At 42.9% G+C, this 22,537-nt stretch overlaps 1 protein-coding gene across 9 annotated transcripts in view; it reads left to right on the forward strand.

The window, feature by feature from the left end:
- Window positions 1–22,537, forward strand: part of USP6NL (USP6 N-terminal like) — a 135,166-nt gene that overhangs the window by 52,754 nt on the left and 59,875 nt on the right. For 8 of the 9 annotated variants that reach the window (XM_028745434.2, XM_028745432.2, XM_028745437.2 and 5 more), the window contains 2 exons: window positions 14,523–14,596; window positions 15,764–15,846. In XM_028745434.2, coding sequence (XP_028601267.2) covers window positions 14,523–14,596; window positions 15,764–15,846 — 157 coding nt within the window. Of the gene's footprint in view, window positions 1–915; window positions 1,258–14,522; window positions 14,597–15,763; window positions 15,847–22,537 lie in introns of those variants that run through there. The other variant, XM_028745431.2, reaches the window with a different exon arrangement.

Here is a 22,537-nt window from a genome sequence, read left to right on the forward strand (position 1 = left end):
CATGCTCACCAGTTGATATTGTAATGAATAGAATAACCACCCTGATATAGTAATCTTTTTCTTGGTTATCATTGACATGTGACTTTTTTTTACTCAGTATATATGTGATAAACAGCAGACTTGCCATTGTTGTTCTTGACTGGTTTAGCGAGCTGTCCTCAATTGCTACCTTACTATAACTGACATTATACTTCAAAAATGGTCACTTGGTTGACCACCAGAGTTTGAATCCAGACACCCAGCCTATGTTTTATGGACCACTTACATAACCACCAAGGACAATGCTACTCTGTTTGGGAAGGCAAGCGAATTGCAGCTCCTACCACTGCTGCTGCATTATGTCAGCGCCTCCTGCTTTTGTTCGTTGCTGAATGTCTGGACCATTTTTATTGTCTGCTCCTGTGCGTGTGGTTTTATATGTCTATAAAAACACAGTGGTTCTTTGCTTCATTTCTCAGTATTGGCCCTGTGGTACTATAAGGAAGCCTCTTGGTGCATTGACATGTAATTTAGGTTAACACCTAAGGAGGCTAGTGCTTTGCATGTTTCAAGAGAGACAAATGATTGCAATCCATAGAAATGAAAACCAGGAGGGTATCGCTGTAGAGCAGTGCTCAGTATGGAATGTCTGGAGGCTTCCAGCTAAAACACAGCTAGAAAGCGGGGTTGTAATTTCATAGGTTCCTCTTTGCTAAGTTTGTTTCAAACAAACATCACTCTTTGAACAGGAACATTCTGATCTGTGTTGATGTTTAACAATTTCAACTAAAATACTCTGTAGCCAAGGAAAATGCCAGTTGGTATTCTCTGCTGCAAACACTGCTGTCCTTGATATGCTTCATCTGTCTTTGTGTGAAACAGTTTATTGACATCTTCTTGTTTCTTCTGGAGTGGAATGCTGGGAGTGTAGGCTGAAGTGGAGAATACTTGCATGTCTCCTGAAAGACACTTTGCTTTCAACAAACAGTACCATTGTTTTGAAAATCTGTAGCCTGTAAAGTTGACTGCATTGGGCTTGGTGTTCAGATGTGAAAAGATGAGAATTCAAACTGGCTGGCTTATCTGAAACCATCATTTGCAGCAAAGCAAAGGAATGTATCTTCATCCTTCTTGCTTCGGATTTTCAAGTTGCATGAACGGAACTGGCCTTGCATTGTTACACTATGTGGTGATCTGAAAACAAAGGATCTTGCTCAATGAGGACCAAAGCTGTAAGCAACACTCGCAACGGGAGAAGAAAAGCAAACTTAAAAAAGGGTAAACTATCATTAACATGCAGCTGTAATAATATATAAACTCATACATCTTTAAAACACTTTAAAATATTTTTATCTGGATGAGATGTCTTCTGTGGCTGGGTTTAAGCAGCCAATGGGTCGTTTTTGTTTTTTGCTGAGTAGACTTACTGAATTTTGATTTTAAGGTTGAAACTGAAATAATGTTCATGTACATTTGGTTGCTAACATGGATGGTTTTAGTGAGCAATAACACTGTAGAATAGTTAACTTTTGGTTGCACTGCAGGGCATGGACTTTTTGCTCATATTTCTTAGTGTTTCTGTATAAGTATTATTAAGCTATTGGTGGAGGAATGACAGAAGTAACTATAGAAGGAAAAGATCCTCTTCTATGAGTATATTTTATCTTACCTATATCCATTCTTTCCACCAGATCTGGGCAGGCAGAAGGTAGAGCACATGTTGCTGTTGGATATCAAAACCATTTGCAGTAGATTGTAAAGGTGTCACTTTATTACTCATTAATACAAAGTAAAAAATAAAAATAAATCAGTTTTGTTATGTTATTTCTCAACTTCTGTGTTCCTTACTTGTTATATAGGGTTAATAACAATAATAAAATTATTTATATTCCACCCTCCCCGGCCAAAGCCGTGCTCAGAGTGGCTAACAACAAGTAAAAATAGCACAGTGTACATAAAATCACACAGTCAATTAAAATACATTCTAAAATTACTAACTGATAGCATTTGTCTAGGCCTTTGTGCAGCCCTTCTGGTCAGTTATGAATTCTTATAGAATCACTGGTCTGTAGCAATTCAACTGCAGGTTTCTGCAGTTTATCCCAGTGTGTATCTCATGGGTTATAACAGGTAATTAGCCGAACCCCTTGCATCATTATTTTGCATCCTGCTGCAGAATCTAGCTTTTGCACTCTGTTCTTGTTGGTGGACCTTCAGTTCTAATAAAAAACAAAATCCCGCAAATCTGAAGGTGATTCATAGCTGCTCTAAGGAGCTGTCTCCCATTAAACCCCAGCTTTAGCAAGGATTCTGCATTCTGTGCCTTTGGCAAATGTCCCGAGTTGTTATTGAAATCACTTGTAAGAACTTTTTCAAAGTGATGTTGCAGAAGACAAACATCTGTTTATAAGGGCCTGCAGTCTCAGTGGCTTAAGTGTATGAACTCTGCACAGTGGAATGTAGAAGCAAGAAGGAATTTGAATGATGTGATGGGAAATAAAAAATGATCTTCCATTTCCTGACTGCTAGATAACCCCTGCAGTCCCAAATGAGTCACTGGAGGAAGATATCTAAACCCCATCCCAACTCTTCCTTTGGCCTGTGCACTAGAACAAGATACTGTTCACTACTAATTACTTCACTTCTCCCTCAGTAGTTGGAAGTGTCACAAAACGTTCATACCTAGGGAGATTTGACAATTGTACTTGAGACCAGAGTGTGCAAATCATCTGTTTCTCCTCTCTTAGCAAGCATTTTGTAATAGTTCAGCCGCTTAAATATCCTGTCGCACACCTCGGGTAATTAAGAACAATGTCCTTTTTACCCTTTTCTTGTATAAGTGTTGGTCAACAACTGGTGCTTCGGGCTTCCTTGTTGCCTGGTGCCTGAGCTCTGTGTCCCTGCTCCAGGGTCTTTGCAGAAGGAATTTTGCCCAGGCTATGGCAAGGCTTGACGTCTGCAGGCAGGGTTACCCAATTGCAGCCTTTTCTGTTCTATATTGGGGAGCTACTTTACATCATACAGCTCTGCTAGTGTCTGTGGTGATTACTAGTAAGAGTCTGGTGCAAGGGAAAGCAATGAGCAAAATTGGAGGGTACTGGAAGCCCTCTCCATATTGCACTGCTGTGCTTGTACCTAGAAGGAATAGCAAACAGCATCTTTCTAGTCCTTTTTTACCTTCTCTATTAAGCAGCAGTGAATAATTACAGAATACTTCCCTGTTTAACAGTCATGTCTGCAGAATCAAAGTGAAAGGAATTGTGACGACTCTTAATCTTTGCCCTTTTAGTAAGATTTGAAAAACTAAAATCTCCATACTTTTATACCAAGAATTCATTTTATTAAATTGCAGCAGTAAGGTTAGATGATGGAACAAAGGTTGTGAGAATAATAGTTGAGGCAGGGGAGGACAACTTGAAGCATGGTGCTGATGTAACTGTCCCATGGTTAGGAGATTTGGAATAATATGTTGTGTGTGCGTGCGCGCTCACATGCACCTGTGTCTGAGAGAGAAAGAGATATCTATCTATCATCCATCTATCATCTATCTATCTATCTATCTATCTATCTATCATCTATATCATCTATCTATCATCTATCTATCTATCTATCTATCTATCTATCTATCATCTATCATCTATCTATCTATCATCATCTATCTATCTCTGTGTGGTTTTATACAGGTTTTGCTGTCTCCTTTGTTTAGAAAATAGCCCCATCTTCTAGTTAATGCCCAGACTGCTGCTTTCGGCTCCTAAATAAGCAAGGAGGCTAAATTTAAGCTCTTATTTTTTTTATTAAAAAAAACACAATGCCCAATTAAGTATGCACTATGTTTCTCGTAACCAATTTAAAATAGACTATGAGCTGCAAAGAGATCCTCTGGCTCGATTCATAACTGTCAGTTCAATCAAACTTGCTTGAGTTTATGTATTGGTTTTAGGAAAAGCTTTGGAGCTTTTGCAATAGCTCTCCATCCCAGAGGGCATGGCTTGTGTGGGTGGCTGTGAGATCACTTGTACAGTAGTTATAGGCAGCTGCCAAACTGCGGACTGTGGATCTCTTGTATGCTGTTTTCAGGATTACAGCTGTGCTGATCTTGGTAGAGCGTTTTTGAATTGGTCCAGTATCTCTTTTATATAATGACAGAAATAACAAGAGGAAAGAGGTTTAAGAAAACACAATCCTCAACCTCTTTTCCACCGCCAAGACCTGTATTTTAACCTTGCATTCAACATGGGACCCACTTCTCTTTAGTACTTTCACTTTATATTGGCCATGTTTCTCCTGCTGCTTCTTGAGTGACTTGGATGCGAGGGGGGATATGGCTCCTGTGCCTTTTAATAGTTGCATCCAAGAGGGAATTTGGACTGGTGCAACTTGTCACGTAGGAGTAAGAGAAGCTGCATCTGCTCAAATCTCCACTTTGGTGCATCTACAAAAAGTAAATAAAATCTGTGCTTTTCTTGTCTCTCTTTTCTTAAGCAGGAGCTGCAAACGGAAAACTATGGTTCCATAATACTATAACCACCCTGACTCACCAGTCAGAAAACAGTGCTTTTGCAGAAACTTTTTATACTTGACTTCAAGGTCTCGATCTGGCGCTTTGAAAACTGATTAATACCAAATTTGAAAACATGTAAATCATTTTCATATGTGAGAATGGAATTCTTCCCTCCTCCCAACTTCTCTTAATGCATACTTTAATTTCTGTCAATTTCTTGTTGCTTTTAATAAATCTCATGCGAGGCTGGATTAGCATAAAATTAAACTGTCAAAGTGGCTTGCAAGAAAGCTTATGCTGATGATTGCTAAAAGTAAGGAGGATTATTTCATGTCTCTGAGTGTGTGATTTTTGTGTGTGATAAATGTAGCAAGTTATCAAACGCTACGGGGCATGTCAGATTTTATTACTGTTCCACATGCCGTAGGGAAAAGAAAGCAGAATCTTGTTACAAATCTTTCACTTAAAACAACAATACACTGCATATTCTAAATATTTTTTACCCCAGATTTTTAAATTCGACTTGTAAAACATGAGTATTTTGGGTTTGCTTTGTTGTGATTCTGGTCAAGTCTTTTCCTAAGTGTATGCCTTAGGGTGGGCTGATTTTAAATCATCCAGAAAAGTTACTCATTTAAGTAGTTTCCCAATGTGCAATCTGTGTGTTCTGCAAACATGCATACGACTTAAGTTGTATCTCACCAAAGACTCCTGCGTAAGCTTAGCAGTCATGGAATAAGAGGAGATGCCCTCTTGTGGATCAATGATGGGTTAAATCAGTGGTTTTCAACCAGTGTGGTGGCATCCTGGGGTGCCTTGAAAGATGGTCAGGGGTGTTGCAGGCAACACTGGCCTCTGTCCTTCTCTCCCTCCTCGGATGCCCTCTTGTGTCTCTGCCCCCCAAAGGCTTGCACAGCTGTTTATTGCAGCAGCCCTTGCTATAAGCTCTTCAGGTGAATGGTGCCTCTGAGTGGCATATCTCTTTGGGGGTGAATCTCAGAGACAAGGGACGACAGCACCAGCTGCCCAGAGGACTCCCAAGGAGAGGGGAGAGGAGGATGAGGGAACACTCTGCAAGGGGAGGGTGACATAACTGGGCTCCTGAGCCCCATAGGGGTGCCGGAGAAAGATTGTAGTTGGTTAAGGAAGCCATGGACTCAAAAAGGTTGAAAAACTCTGGGTTAAGTAACAGGAAAATCAGGGAACAAATTAGTAGGGAGGGATGTCAGAGGTGAAGGGTCTCTCAAGTCTCAGTATTTAAACTTGTTCATAAATGATCTAGAGTTAGAGGCAAGCAGTGAAGTGGTCAAGTTTGCTGATGATACTAACTTGTTCAGGGTTGCTAAAACAAAAGAAGCTTGTGAAGGACATCTCCAGACTGCGTGAATGGGCAATAAAAAGGCAAATCAATTCAGTGCAAACAAGTGTAAAGTGATGCATGTTGGGGCAATTTTTTAAAATTCTCATAACATTAGAATTCATCAACACCCATTGGAAGACTAAAGACAGATATTTTGTCTTCACACAGTAAACTGTGGAATTCACTCCCACAAGAAGCAGTGATAACCATCAGCTTGGCTGGTTCCTGTCCGAGGCAGTATGCTTCTGAATACCAGTTGCTTGAAACCCAGGAGAGAGGAGTGCTGTTGCATTCAGATCCTGCTTGCTGGTTTTCCATAGGCATCTGGTTGGCTTTGGATGCTGGACCAGGATCCTGGACCAGATGGGACACTGGCCTGATGCTTCTGGCTCTTATGTTCTCACGTTTGTTGGATTGTTTTTAATGTAGTAGTAGTAATAATAATAATAATAATAATAATAATAATAATAATAATAATAATAATTTATTTATACCCCGCCCTCCCCAGCCAAGGCCGGGCTCAGAGTGGCTTACAAGCAATAATAAAAACAAGATGAATGATTACAACTTAAAAACAAAAATAAAATACAACATTAAAATAATGGAACATTAAAATATTAAAATGTAGCCTCATTGCAGGAGGAGAAGGAAAAGAAAAAAGAAAGAGAGGGAGGGAGGGAATCAAATTGGCTCCAAGCCAAAGGCCAGGCGGAATAACTCTGTCTTACAGGCCCTGCGGAAAGAAATCAGATCCTGCAGGGCCCTGGTCTCATGAGGCAGAGCGTTCCACCAGGCTGGAGCCAGAGTTGAAAAGGCCCTGGCTCTGGTTGAACCCAATCTACCTTCCTTAGGACCTGGGACCACTAGGGTGTTGTTATTTATGGACCTTGAGGCTCTCCGTGGGGCATACCAGGAGAGGCGGTCCCGTAGGTATGAGGGTCCCAGGCCATGAAGGGCTTTAAAGGTCAAAAGCAGCACCTTAAATCTGACCCTGTACTCCACCGGGAGCCAGTGCAGCTTGAAAAGCACTGGGTGAATATGCTCCCATGGCAGAGACCCCGTGAGGAGCCTCGCTGCAGCATTCTGCACCCGCTGGAGTTTCTGGGACAGCTTCAAGGGTAGCCCCGCGTAGAGCGAATTACAGTAGTCAAGCCTGGAGATGACCGTCGCATGGATCACTGTGGCCAGGTCAGGCCACTTAATGTAGTGTCAAGGAGAATGTTTGGTTGGTGTGTAGAGTCAGTGGTGAAGTTCTGATAAGTGCTGCTGCATGTACTGGAGTGGTACCATCTCATGCTTTGTAAGTGGGGCACATTTGCCCCAAAGGATGCCCACATCTGAAAGAGAGAGAGAGGAACTTCTCTTCTTAGCTGTAAATAAATGAACCACAGTGGAACATTGGGTTATGGCGGGGATCCGTTCCGAGGCCCCGCTGCAACCCGAAAACGATGCACATCGAAGCGCTGCACATGCACGAGGTGCGAACCCTGAAGTAACCCGTTCTGGTACTTCCAAGTTTGCCGTGGACATTCACCAAAGCGGACGCAAGCAGAGGCAGACGCAGAATGAGGGTTGACTATAGTTTGAAAGTGGACCTTGGTGTACCTCCCGTCTGTTAAACAGAGTTAGCCAGTGGCCTCATACATACAATTTGCCTGCTCACAAGGTGGAGCACAACAGGGGAGAGCAGAACTTGGAAGGATTCAATGGATACAGATTAGTAACTCTGTTCATGTTCTGCTTCACTTACAAGAGGCAAATCTTTCCTAGCGTTGCCACGTGGGAGGATATGTAGCTACAAAAGGTAGCATGCCAAGCCTTAACCTCTGCATCTTTTTCTCCAGCAAAGGGCATTCATTATTTCTGTAGCACCACCAGTTCTGAATATTTTTATGCACCTGGAAAAAGAATTCCAGGCCCTGCAGAGTTTATAGTATGAAAATGAATGCAACAACAAATACTTGACTGGGATGGGGTGGGGGGAGATGGTGTGTCAACTCCAAGAGAGGAGCTAATTTGCTCCTCTGCAGTCCTTTTTACTGTTACACTGCACTGAGCTAAACCAAAGTGTGGCTTAGCATGCTGTCCAAGCCTGTGGTTAAGATATCTCATCACTAACCACAGTTGGAGTGCAAGTTAAGATGACACATTAAGCCAAACCTTGTATTAATTTATCGCGACACAGGAGTGAAAAAGAACGGGGAGAAGCAGAATGGCTGTGGGCTCCTCTCCAGACTCCCACACATTTGTGAAGTTTCCCTAACTCACAGTTGGGTTTACTGTGTTGTGCGAACCAGCTCATCTCTGATGTCTGCCTGGGTCTTGCATTACATGGGTGGCTGCTACTGAAAACAACCACCATCACATTTCTGCCTCTTTTCTCCCAGCAGTATTTTGAAATACCAGAGAAAGGGACACAGTGTCTGCCCATCATTGTGGGAGTTTGCCGACTGCATGCTGCTGGCTGCTAAGGTTGCAGGAACAAGAACACTCTTGATAAGACTTAATGGTGTCTGTTACATTGTTAGATGTTCCTGAGGTGAGAGGAGAAAGGGATCTGGGACTGCTGCTTTGAGCAATTGCTTTAACTTATTCACTATGATAAGTGAAATCTCTGATCCACATTCCTTATTAAAATCAGGTTAAATGTCTTGAGACATCCAACAGGGCTTTGTATTAATGACACCGCTATCTGGAACGTCTTCCCAAATGCAGCTGGTGTCCATCTAACTTGTTTCACGATCAAATAAATACTTTTTTAATCAAGGAAGGCATTTCTGAGCCGTTGGATCTTATTACTTAATGCTGCTGCTTAATTTTTACTCTGAAAATTACTTTAAGATTTATGTCTTTGGCTATATCTTTTTTTATAGTACGATTGCTGGTTTGATTAATTGATTACTTTGATGGTGATTTATGTTGTACGTCTCTTCAAGTATCTTGAAACCAGAGAATGAGACAAATAGATTTTACAAATAAGCAATATTTTTGTGGAAACGTGTGTTGGGTGGAAGAATAGTCTTCAGTATTGTCCTATATATCTTAGAACACGGAGTGTTATCCAATCTTGGGTCCCCAGATGTTGCTGGATTGCAACCTCCTCCTCCAAAAGCAGCTTGACCAATGGCCACCAGGGATGGAGGGAGTTGTTGTCCAACAATATCTGGGGACTAAAAAGTGGGGGAAACCACTTAAGCATCCATTGATTCAGTAGGTCTTGTTGGGAATGCACATCTATTTAAATCAGGATTGGGTATTCACAGACCTGGAAGCCAAATGTTGATCTCCAGGACTCTCTTAGGTCACATCTTCTCACTATACTCACTCTGCACCCCACTTTGAGTGCCTGAAATGTGTTCTTGAAATGTTGTGCCGCCGTTTCCTTTCTTGCATGGATAATGTGTGTGTGTGTGTGTGTGTGTGTGTGTGAGAGAGAGAGAGAGAGAGAGAGAGAGATAGAGACTGACTTTTGTGTGGTTGGAATGCGCATTACTGTGCACAGAGGTGAGTGTTGCATCTGTTGCTCAACCTGCTTTTGCTTCTGGCTCCACACACCACTGGCATGTGCCCCACCCTCTCTCGAAGGTTGCCCACAATGGAATGCCACCTTTGGACTGAAAAGGTACCCCTACTCTGAATTTAAGCCCTACTTGGGAAACAGCCCTATTTATTTTTGTTGAGCTGTCGTCGTACTCATTTCATGCAACGTGTGCAGTTTTTCTCTGAACTTTACAACTAGGACTCTTGTTAAGTTAAAGGTCATGTCTACACCATACTTAAGGGACGCGGGTAGCGCTGTGGGTTAAACCACAGAGCCTAGGACTTGCCGATCAGAAGGTCGGCGGTTCGAATTCCTGCGATGGGGTGAGCTCCCGTTGCTCTGTCCCAGCTCCTGCCAACCTAGCAGTTCGAAAGCACGTCAAAGTGCAAGTAGATAAATAGGGACCGCTCCGGCGGGAAGGTAAACGGCATTTCTGTGCACTGCTCTGGTTCGCCAGAAGCGGCTTAGTCATGCTGGCCACTAAAGCGAGATGAGCGCCGCAACCCCAGAGTCGGTCATGACTGGACCTAATGGTCAGGGGTCCCTTTAGCTTTACCTTTACACCATACTTAGAATTGATGGAGTCACAGAATTGTAGAGTTGGAGGGACCCCATGGGTCATCTTGTTCAACCCCCCTGCGATGCAGGAATCTTTAGGAGACCGCTCACAAAGCTACAATTCTCAGCACCTACAGCAAATTACAGTTTCCAGGATTCTTTGAGAGAAGTCATGACTGTCCAAGTGGCATAGGAGTACCTATGGAGTGGATGTGAGCATAGAAGAAGTTGCTTCATTTAAAAGGTCCAGGAGCAGAGCTTAAGTTGATGACCTCCCTCTTGCCCCTGCCAAGTATGTAACTGTCAAGAGAGAATGGGGGAGTCCCATCAGTGTGGGAAAAAGAAGCAAGTCTCACTGTGCAGAAGCATGTATGCAGGCTTCTGCTAAACTTGTTGAACTACAGGTAGGATTTCCTACCTGATGACCTATATAGGATGTTGGCAGCATTCAGAATTAGCCAGGTGCCGGGCACATTTTGCACCTGGCTATTGGCCACTTACGGCCAATTGAAGATGCCTGGGTGCCAGGATGGTGCCTGATGTCTCCACCATCTGGCTGGTGTCTAGCAGCAGGGATTGTGTTGTTATTCTATGGCACGAGTCAGATTTTAGCTGGAGCTGTCAATATACACAATTCATTTTCAGCTTTGTAATGTTGTAAAAGAAGCAGTGGGAGGCACCTAAACATTTTGTTAGTGTGCCTGTAACCTAGGTTTAAGGGGCCGTATGGTGAATAGCTTTTAAATTTCAGTTTCTAACACTGGGTGTTGGATACGGGAGAATTTCCATGGCTGCAACCTCTTGCATTTGTCATCTTTGAGGTCTACACATGAGCTTATTTTTCACAGTTCCCCCCTCTCAACCTGGGCTGATATGTACAAGATGGAAAGAGAAACAGAGATGTGGATATTCCAGAAAAATAGATGCCGGAAAATTTCTCACTGATTCCAATATCCTGAAAAATATATGTTCAGACTAATTCTGCCAGGAATATAGTAAGCCTGAGCCCTCAGTTCCAGGGAGCCCACTAAGCTAAATCCCACCCTGAGACTAGGAGGTTTCTGGTTCAAGCTCCAGAGTCCCTGACACCCAGGGTATCCCTGATCCTTCTTTGCATTAGTTGCATTCAGGTCTTCTCTCTCTCTCTCTCTCTCTCTCTCTCTCTCTCTCCTTTCCTTTCCTTTCCTTTCCTTTCCTTTCCTTTCCTTTCCTTCATTTTGAACATAAATGGAAATATTCCACGAAATGAAGCTGACCCCAGAAAAAGTGACGTGAGCTTTCCACTTCCTGAAGAACAGGGAGTGAAACTGCTGACTGGCCCTAGGCATGTTTTGTTTCCGCCTCTTTCCCTCACCCCATCATTTTCTAACGCAATTTTCAGCAGGAGTTTCCTCCAGCTGCCTCCAGCTGCAACGATCAACTTCTTTGGCTGTAATCAGTCCAGTTAGCCTTGTGACGCGTTAAGTAAATAGAGTTTTAGGTGACAAGATGAATAGTTATTACTCTGGAATCAACACTTTGGGCAGCAGCATAACAACAAGTAAGATGCAAGTGAGAACAAGGCAGGTTGCTATCACCTTTGTTCTCTGAACACAGTCTGCTTTAGCAAAGCATAGTAATGATTTCTTTCTGCATGCTAGAAGGTTATGAAATGAATGGAGAGCTTTTCACCTTGAGAAGAATAGAACCTTTGATAAATTTAACGCTTGCCTATTTGATATCACGTCCGATTGTCAACTTCTTAATCTTAACCATGCACAGGTTAGCTTTAGCAGTTAATGTAGGATGAATAGTAGATAATTCCCTGATTTTGTTGCTTATTATGTGGTGTGTTCCTTTAACTTTTGGCACATTCTGGAATGTACCAAGTAATTGTGGTGTAGCTGCTGATGTATTACGTTTGGCACTGGGAGAGTTCTTGGTCCAAGTCTCCTTTCCAAAGAAGCTCATTGTTTGGGCTTTGACAAGTCACTAATGTTCAGTTTAATCTCCTTTGCAAGGCTATTTTGAGGATAAAATGGGACAACTTGCATATGGTACTCTGAGGTTCCTGCAGGAAGGAGTAGGATATATATATGGTAATCATCTCGTTTGTTTAACAGATAGAAGGCTCCTTCACAGCTACACACAACCGGCCCCTAGAACCACAGTGGCCTGCTGCCAAATCCCATTGCCACAGGGACCATGCTTTATTGCTTCTAGGGAAATGAGAGCCAAGTGGTACTCTTCAGAGAGCCAGGCTTGGCCCAATGGCCTCTAGTTGCTGTCCGCTGGTGTATAGTTTTCACCTTGGGGGTGCTGGTATTGGTCAAATCTGATTTCTTTTTTCCTTCACTCTCTTATTAGGACTCGTACTGTGATGCTGTGCCTGATGCCCCATAATCCCTCTCGACCTCAGGTCACCTCACCCGACATTTCAACTTCCCTGTTGAGTCAAGCCAATATTTCTGTTGCTTGCTCTTACTCGCCCCTGCTCCTTTTTCTTGACATGACCAGTGTTTTCTTCAGCAGCATGTTCCGTGTTCATTGAGTAATCCTGAGGGGGAAAGCAAAGCAATAGTAATATCTTTTAGCTGTTCAAATACTTTCCAATGGTCACACTTTCTGAACCTGGACTGGTTTGTGTTGCAATTCTCAGGAGCAGTAATGTCTCAACATAGGTAGTAGTTAAGCTACTATCACAGTAAGCTCACCCTACCAATAACCAGGAGGAAATAAAAGTTAATAAAAGTTTAAACACATGCTTATTTTCATGTGTTGTTTGTGTGTGTGTGTGTGTGTGTGTGTGTGTGTACACAAATAAATGCGAGAATACAGTTGTATATGCACATATGCATATACCCCCACCCCAGTTTGTGCAGAAGTAAAGTTGGCTAAAATGAGAGAAGCCAACTGTGTCTGTGCAGTTACTTCTATGCATCAGTTGGGTTGAAGAGGAATCATTGCATATTAGCCATAGAATCGTTGTCCTTGCAGAGGATTCTGGGTCCTACTACAAATCCTGAGGGTTTTCTAGTGTGTTTAGCTGTCATGAGTGCACACAGGGGAGTTGAGTGTTGGCAAAGGATGGCATGTAATGGAAATGTATCTTTGTACAGCTTGCCTATCTTTACCATCTTTTTGACTGAGGATTTGCACCGCTTTGCATTCTGTGCTCTTTCTTACTCTAAGGTGGTCAGTTTGTTCTATGTTATATAATGTATAAAGGTAAAGGTCCAGTCGTTGACGACTCTGGGGTTGGGGCGCTCATCTCACTTTACTGGCCGAGGGTGCTGGCGTACAGCTTCTGGGTCATGTGGCTAGCATGACTAAGCCGCTTCTGGCGAACCAGAGCAGCACACGGAAACACCGTTTACCTTCCCGCCAGAGCGGTACCTATTTATCTACTTAGTGCTTTTGAACTGCTAGGTTGGCAGGAGCTGGGACCGAACAACGGGAGCTCACCCCAACGTGGGGATTTGAACCGCCGACCTTCTAATCGGCAAGCCCTAGGCTCTGTGGTTTAACCCACAGCGCCACCCGCATCCCTTCTGTATATGTATACTGTATAGGTAGCTTTAATGGCATGATTTCCCAGTTTAGGGTTTGCAGGTTGGAAGTTACAAGTGAGGGCCTGGGGAGGAAAAGGAGATTTATTCCTCTTACCCTGCTTCCCTTCTCTGTTTTGCATGCTTCGGTATGAGTTTACAAATGGAATATTGACTCTTCCTCCAGTAGCGTATATTGAACATTAATATTTTCAGCGTGTTGCAGTCATTGCAAATAGTTTTCTGTTCTTGTGTTTTAAAAAGGTTGGGTTCATTAAACTGCAGGAACCTTTAAAACATATTCTACTTTTTAATAGCGAGGTCTTTTGAGACCCATATATTATCCCTTTATATTTGCAAGACTGTAATATATAAAACGGGACGCAGGTGGCGCTGTGGGTTAAAGCCTCAGCACCTAGGACTTGCCGATCGAAAGGTCGGCGGTTCGAATCCCTGCGGCGGGGTGCGCTCCTGTCGTTCGGTCCCAGCGCCTGCCAACCTAGCAGTTCGAAAGCACCCCCGGGTGCAAGTAGATAAATAGGGACCGCTTTCTAGCGGGAAGGTAAACGGTGTTTCCGTGTGCGGCTCTGGCTCGCCAGAGCAGCGATGTCACGCTGGCCACGTGACCCGGAAGTGTCTCCGGACAGCACTGGCTCCCGGCCTATAGAGTGAGATGAGCGCACAACCCTAGAGTCTGGCAAGACTGGCCCGTACGGGCAGGGGTACCTTAATATATAAAACACCCCCCTCCTGTGATTACAGTATCAGATTTGTAAAAGATCCCTCCCTCCTTGAGTCTAGAAAGGCTAGAACCGAGTAGTAGTTGTTCATGATTTTGTTAGGGTTTTGCCAATAGGGCTAGGAAAATATACTTTGAGATGTGATTATATAAAATTGTCAGTTAAAATACACGGCATTCAAAGCCACAATTTTGTTTTTAGCATTGTTGCGTTACATTTTTGAAACTTCACTTTTTTGCTTTCCAGTAGCACTTGCTTCTGTCGAAAGGATCACTGTAACCTATTCTTGCATGTTTATTTCATCTTTTCCCAGGTTCTGATGCTGAGCAGGATGCTGCTATCAAACTTGCCAAAGAACGAGCTGACATAGTTGCCAAGTATGACAGAGTAAGTTTCTTTACTTGTTAAGGCGTCCTTGCAAATGGCTATTTTTCTGTTCTCCTGAGGCAAAGACCTATTGCCACAGGTGAGCAGAAGGCTGGCAAATAAAGATGCCTGCCCCTTTCTTCCTGTCCTCGTGTGCCATTCTTGGACAAACATGGTGATGCCACACTATGTTTTTTTACAAGGAGAGAGGAGGAGCAAAGATTCACTCCAATTCCACATTGGAAACAGTGCCTAAATTGTGTCCTCCTCCTTTCTATGTTGCAAGAGAAAAGGCATGGGGAGGGAATATTTAGTGCTTCAAAAGAACATAGGAATTGCTTTGCTGGGTCAAACAACTGATATTATGTTGCCAATCATGCCTAGGCAAATGCCTTTGGGAAATTCATAAGCGGATAGTCTTATGTTAGTTGCAGACATTGTCTGGTAGTTGGAGATCCAGTTTCTCTGAACCTTCATGTTCAGCTTAGCTAATATGAGAAACTTGCGCTGTTGCTTTTTAATGTTCTGTTTTTAGCTGAGCATGATAGGCATCGTTATTACTGGAGAAATGGTAGGAGCGATTGTAGTAGTGGTAGTTTATGATGCTTAAACATTAGAACAATTGTAATGCAGACACATGGGAACAGCATAGACATGGCTGCTATCCAGAGAGCGATGTCACACAAGACTGAATATATGCACTGAGGTTATTTATGTACTCTTATAAAAACAGGAAACAAAAAAACCCCATTGCCCACATGGACCCCTGCCCCACTTCTCTGGATGATAGCTGTGTGTGTAGTACAGGGGTCTAAACTTTTTTCAGCAGGGGGCTGGTCCACTGTCCCTCAGAGCTTGTCGGGGGCTGGACTATATATTTTTTTTGGGGGGAGGGGAGAACGAATTCCTATGCCCCACAAATAACCCAGAGATGCATTTAAAATAAAAGGACACATTCTACTCATGTAAAAACACGCTGATTCCCAGACCGTCCGCGGGCTGGATTTAGAAGGTGATTGGGCTGGATCCAGCCCCCGGCCCTTAGTTTGCCTACCCATGGTGTAGTACATTAGAAATAAGGAATTTGCTCCCGGTTGCAAACTTCAAATCAGTCCTTTGCCTTCCAACATGTTGCACCATAAGTAATGAATGAATTCTTGTCTGTCTTTGTTGTGTGTTTTTCTGTAGGGCCGTGAAGGTGTGCAGATTGAGCCTTGGGAAGATGCAGACTACCACCTTTACAAAGTTACTGACAGATTTGGTTTCCTGCAGTAAGTTGCATAGTTTGGCAAGGGAATTACATTAAAAGTTGGTCTGCTTTTTTTTTTTTATGTTATTCACTTTTATAAGCCTGTCTGGTCAAAGTATTGACTGCTTCAAGTAGAATTGCTTTGCGAATAGTATTCCATTTGGTGAATAAAATTTAAATGGTCTTGTACAGTATTCTTTGGTTATTTATATTCTCCACTTTTCTTACTCTGATTTGAAATTGATCCGTACTTGGTAATGGAAAAGTATGGGCAGTCACCTTTCCTGTGTATAATAGTAGCAGGGAGAAGCTTTGTGCAGCAAAAATCAGGTCATGCTAGATACTTTCTGTAAGAACTAAAGGAATAATTCTTCAGGGGACTCTACAGAGGATGCTTCTGCAGAATGTGCAACTGATGTTTCTTGTTCTCCAATAGAAAATAGTTTTATTTCTTAAGATATGTGTCACAAACATATCACAATTTTATGTAGCTAAATTTATTTGCAACAATCATGGGGCACAACAGAGGAATAGTGAAAAATACCATCGCTTTACTACCCAACATCAGTTACAGATGTAAGGTTCCCAGTTGCCTATAACACCTATTAAGAAATTCTGGGATGCCTCAGGCTGACATACTCCCTCATTCTCTTTTTGAAGATGTTTTGTGCATTATGATACTTAAAACCTGCTTTTCAGACTTCAGTTAAAAAGATACATCCAACTGAATAAATAAATGAAATTCAGATAAAAAAACATTGTTTGAATTAAAGGGAAAAGTTAAACTGAAAAGTAAAAGGAGACTATCACTTGTTCATCTCCATTCAGCAAAGTAAAGCCAATTCCTGCTGCTGATGTCAATGTATAACAGCTTGCAGATGTGCATTGCAGTGCACAGCCAGTCCCTGCTGAACTAGATTGATGCACTTGATGGATATGCTTTTCCCCATCCAGGGCCAGGACTTGCAAACAATGGGGTGCAACTAGAACTGAGGCTTTTGACCAAAACTAGTTGAATTGCTGATCAGTTCAGGCCTCTGGTAACCCTTAATCTGACTTTAGTGGTAGCCTGAGCAAGGTTCACAATGGCTTAGGTTAGCACTCTATTTTAGCTCCCAACAAGAGTACAGGTTTTCCCTTCACTTCAAGGAGAGGTCATGTTATCTAAAACCTGGACCATTCTTTTTAAATCTAGAAGTTACAATCAAACAATTGCTATAACAAAAATTGATGATAGTTTAGACATCTTCTGGAAGTTCTCATCCTAATAGCTATTGTTTGAAACCTTAACATTGTTAAATTTTCTTTAATGATTAAGACAACTTGGAGAGAGGATTCTCTAGCTTGGCCAAGTGTTTATGAATTTACATGAAGATAAGCTGCTGTGTTCATGCTTGTGTGTTTGATTATGGTTTCATTTAGTCCAGTACTGTCTATTGTAACTGGGAAGCAGCTCTTCAAGGTCTCAAGCATGGCTCTCTACTAACCCTGTTACCTTCCAATCCAGTTGGAATCCAGTGGGAATTTGCATTGCACACCTAAAAGCCTTTATGCTAGGGTAACTTCTTAGTTGGCTACCTCTCTGAGTTCCTATATAGGGATGGGCAATATTTGGTTTTCAATATGGGCTTGTCATGGACTTGAAACCAGTTTTGTATTATATATCGCCCTAACACATATCATGATTCGCGATATATTGCCAAGTCAAAAACTATGAAACTGATTATCACGATAAGCACTTCAAACTGGTTTTGGACGATATATCAATATGTGCAAAGCATGTGCCCTGCTGCTTAGCTATGCCCCCTTCCCACTGTGCATGGATGTATAACTGCCATGCTTGTCTGAACAATGTAATGGTGCACTACTGTGCAGCGGCTTTAATTTACAAGTTGGGGTTGAGGAGTCCTTTCGTTAACCATTTTCCCAAGGGAAATTCATAAGTAGAACATTTACACAGAATTTCCATAGAGCTACCAATATTGTGCTACTTAGTGTGCATGAGCCTTGCATATGTCCAGAAAATCTATTTGCATGGACACAAAAGGTTCCCAGTGTGTATGTGTGTTTGCTTGTACATCTTTCACCAAGAGACAGTACTGTAGCTGGAGCACTTGTATTTGATTGAGGCCAGCTAATGCTTATCCAGTTATCTAGGTTGTATGAGAGTTCACTTCCATGTATAAAGGTGAAGGGACCCCTGACCATTAGGTCCAGTCGCGACCGACTCTGGGGTTGCGGCGCTCATCTCGCTTTATTGGCCGAGGGAGCCGGCGTACAGCTTCCGGGTCATGTGGCCAGCATGACTAAGCCGCTTCTGGTGAACCAGAGCAGCGCACGGAAACACCGTTTACCTTCCCGCCGGAGTGGTACCTATTTATCTACTTGCACTTTGACGTGCTTTTGAACTGCTTGGTTGGCAGGAGCTGGGACCGAGCAACGGGAGCTCACCCTGTCGCGGGGATTCGAACTGCTGACCTTCTGATCGGCAAGCCTTAGGCTCTGTGGTTTAGACCACAGTGCCCCCTGCGTGTATACCTTACTGTTAAAACAACCAGTCTGCCATAGACATATGGTGACTTGGGATCTCTTACCAAAGCAGAAAGTAATTGCTCTGCAGGATCAGAGGGAAGATGCACGCATGAGACCTAAATGTGGCGAGAAAAGCTCAAGGCCCTCTTGCTTCTTCCCACACCACTTCAGTACAACATTCAAAACACCCACACTTAACTAGCATATACATCTAATTAAGCAAATGTTCAGAGTTGAAGACCAAGGCTGAAATGTAGGAAGTGGCTCGGGCACAAGCTCAGTAATTGCATCGTTTCGTTTGTATATTTATCTTTATCTCCTTGGAAACTCATTCGAAACTGCAGGACCTCTGCTTAGCGATTTGGTTTCTCAAGCATATAACTACTGCAGGAACCTTTGCTTGCGTCTTGAGGGCATGGCCGCACCAGCTCTACTCAGTTGTTGCTCCCTATACTGAATTTCCCATCACTGTGTTTATATTTTGCTTTCTGCACCTGCCTCAGCATCCCCCAGGTGTGTTTGTGCTGCCACATCTCAAGTGAATAAATTATTTTTATTTATTAAATTTGTATACCCCCCTTCACCCAAAGATCACAGGGCGGCTCACAACATAAAAATACTAAATGAGAATGCAAAATACCTAATAAACAAAATAACCCCTTTCCCATCAACACGTTTAAATAACCAGAAAATGTTCAGTCAGCCAAAGGCCTGGATATAGAGACATGTATTTGCCTGGCACCTAAAGATAGGTAACAAAGGCACCAGGTGAGCCTCTCTGGGAAGAGCATTCCACAAATGGGGAGCCACCACAGAAAAGGCCTGTTCTTGTGCTGCCACCATCCAGACCTCTTGTGGAGGAGACACCCAAAGAAGGGCCTCAGAAGATGATTGCAGGGTCCATGTTGGTTCATATGGGGGAGGCGGTCCTTTGAGGCATTGCAGTCCTGAGCCATTTAAGGCTTTATAGGTCAAAACCAGGACTTTGAATTGAGTATGGAAACTAATTGGCATCCAGTGCAGTTGGGCCAGAATTGGCACCACATGCTGAAACCGTCTTTGCTGCGTCTTACCATTTGCATACTCAAATGGCAGCAGGCTGTTTGGATTCCATAAGAAACCCAGACAAGTCAGTTGGCACACTATTGTGGCTGTTCTTGAGTAATTAAATGTGTTTCAGAAGAGGCAAGACAATATACTGCTTGAAGGTTCGAAGCGGCGTATCTTGAAGGATGGGTGCCTTGTTGTTGCTGGGAAGTTAAGGCCTCATTAAGGGGATACTGCATAAGGATTTATAGATTTTCGGCAAAATGTACTTTTTATGTCTGAAAAGGTTTTGCTGTTTGTGTTATATGTGGAGGCCCAGCAGTTGCATATATTGCTGTGATGTACAGTTGTTGGAAACCACTGTTGCCCATGAGGCGCTGCGTACTGCAACACTTTAATATTGGCTGCTTAGCCCTTTAAAACATTGTAAGCCCAGCATGTTATCTTCTTATCCTATGCAGGCATGTTCAACAGGTAGATTGTTGGGCACCTGTGGTAGATCATGTGATTCTTAGTGATTCCCCCCTCCCAATAAAAAAAGCTCAACAACTTTGCCTGTCAATAGCAATGGGTAGATCACACAGCCAATATTTTTATAATGTGAGTAGATCAGTCTCTTGGGAGTTGGACGTCCCTGTCCTATAGCAATCGGGGAAGGTATATGAGGATTGCTATCTCAGTATTGCAGATGGGGGCGGGTGGGGGGATAGAGAGAGTAAATGAAGGCCAGTCTACTGAGTCTATGGCTTCAGTTGGCCAGCCTATCAAATATTTCCAGTTCTTGTTGGAATCCCATCTGTCTCAAGAGACAGTGGAATGCGCCTCCAGGAGTGAAGTCAAACCACTGGAGAATCACAGCACTTGCTTTCGCTGCAGAGACCAGTAGCTTGTAGCCGCTGCATCCCACATTGTTTTTCCTGTGTTTGCAGCACCAAAGTGACCTCTCCGGGGCACGAGCCTGGCCAGAGTGTATGGAGGTCCTGGGCTGCCCAGACGACAAGACCCCCCCCTCCTTTTGGCCTCAATGGTGTGGTCCAAAGGAAAGGAAAGCAATACATTTGGCACCAGCTTGGCTGCTTATCATTTGACCCTGGTGAAATACTGCCAAATATTCCCACAGTGTCACAGTGCAGTGGTACCTTGGGTTACATATGCTTCAGGTTACATACGCTTCAGGTTACAGACTCTACTAACCCAGAAATAGTACCTCGGGTTAAGAACTTTGCTTCAGGATGAGAACAGAAATCATGCAGCAGCAGCAGCAGGAGGAGGAGGAGGCCCCATTAGGTAAAGTGTTGCTTCAGGTTAAGAACAGTTTCAGGTTAAGAACAGACCTCCGGAACAAATTAAGTACTTAAACCGAAGTACCACTGTATCTTATTCCAGGATGTCAGCACTGGGCAAACATTCGTGTGCTGAATTTGGTAGGGGTGTAGGTGGAGCCACAGCAGCTGAAGGGTGGAGCCAGAGGCAAAAGTGTTTTGCATTTAACTAATCTGCATTCAAGAACTCCTGCTTCAGTTTTCACCATGGAAACCACAGAATTCCCAGTCCCACACAGATGTACTCAGAAGTAAGTGTCAGTGGAATTGATTAAGTTGGTCAACATTTTTCTTTTCTTTTTAGTTCAACAGACAAAAGCAGCTATTCTGGAAATCAAGTGAAAGTAGTTAAATTCTGACTTTAGTTGTAATTGTCTATCTGGGTGAGAGCAAACACTAATACTCAGGGAAGACCCACTGATTATCAGTGGTCTTAAAACTTAAAACTCTTGATCTGAAGGAGTCAGGAATCAGTAACTGCATACCTCAGAGTATATTTGTATGTCCTGCACAAGGTTTGGGAGATGCAAACTGCAGTGGGAAAGACTTTTCGTTCTTTTCAATGGAGCTAACTTAAATACCACTGTGGAACTCCACTTCCAAAGATGGTTGTAGTCATCTATTCTGTTTGAACATTTTTACTTGCAAAGTTTTAGAATCTAATATGCTTCATTGCCACTAGTTGTTGTAACTAACTGGCCTCTGGAATATTATCAATTATTAAAATTCAATTTTATGGTAATGCTGAATTTGAACGTGCTGGTTGGGGACCGGCAAAAGAACAAAATTTACTTGTGTTCTAATTTTAAAATGAACCTGTGGAATATATTGCTACAGATAGGGCTCTTAAGTGAATCAGATGTATTTGCTATAAAAATGCAGAAATCCATCATGTTAATAGTATGTCACAGTTGCAAAGTTAAGCACCCGTAAGTAAAACAAAAACACTCCCCCCCCCCCAAAAAAAAAGTAGGTGTGGGCAAGCCTTATGTAATACTCCATTTAATGGTCTTTCCTCTAGCATTTTGCATTACTCAGATTATTTTATGCTCAAATTAGTTGACTTCTCAGAGCAGCTAGTAGAAAACAGATCCCAGCTTTCAAAGGAAACTACATGGACTGCATTTTCCCATGCTATGAGATTTGGCTGATGTTGCTTCTTTAAAACCTGTGTGTGGTCCAAGGATAGAGATGCGTGCATGGGCAAATGTATTGTGGAGAAGGCTTGTGGCTTACCCAAATGCAGCGGATATATGATGCACAAGTTCTATTTCTGTCACGTCCTTCAGAAGCTTCTATATTTTCAGCAGCTGAATGTTTAGTGGGTGACTAGTTCTCTATTACTACTGCCATACTTAGGGGGTTCAGGGCATGTCTAAAGGGCCATGGTACCCTGTGGTGCTTCTGCCCATGAAAATGAACTAATTAATGTGTGTGGGGCAAAGTTTGATTTCTCCCATCTCCCAAGTTAGCTGCCTCTAACTTGCAAAGTGGAGATCTCTGTTCTCTCTAGGACTGACCAGACAGCTCCAAAGTTGCAGCGTTCGGTGACATCTCCAACAGTGCAAATTTAAAAATGGGCTGCGTATTGGGTCTATGCCAGTTGCTGCTCTAAACTGGTGCAGCTGCAATATCTGTGTCAGGGATGGGGTTGGGTGTCAGCCAGCATGGTGCCATTCCAACCTAAATAGGTTGTGTGCCAGATAATTCCTTTCTCCTTCGGACTTGGACCTGCGACACTCAGCAATAGAGAAATGGCCTTGGTCCTCAATAACTTGACCTCTTACCGTCCCAAGAACAGCCGGGCACATG

Source organism: Podarcis muralis, chromosome 10 (assembly GCF_964188315.1).
Source record: "Podarcis muralis chromosome 10, rPodMur119.hap1.1, whole genome shotgun sequence".
NCBI classification, from domain to species: domain Eukaryota; kingdom Metazoa; phylum Chordata; class Lepidosauria; order Squamata; family Lacertidae; genus Podarcis; species Podarcis muralis.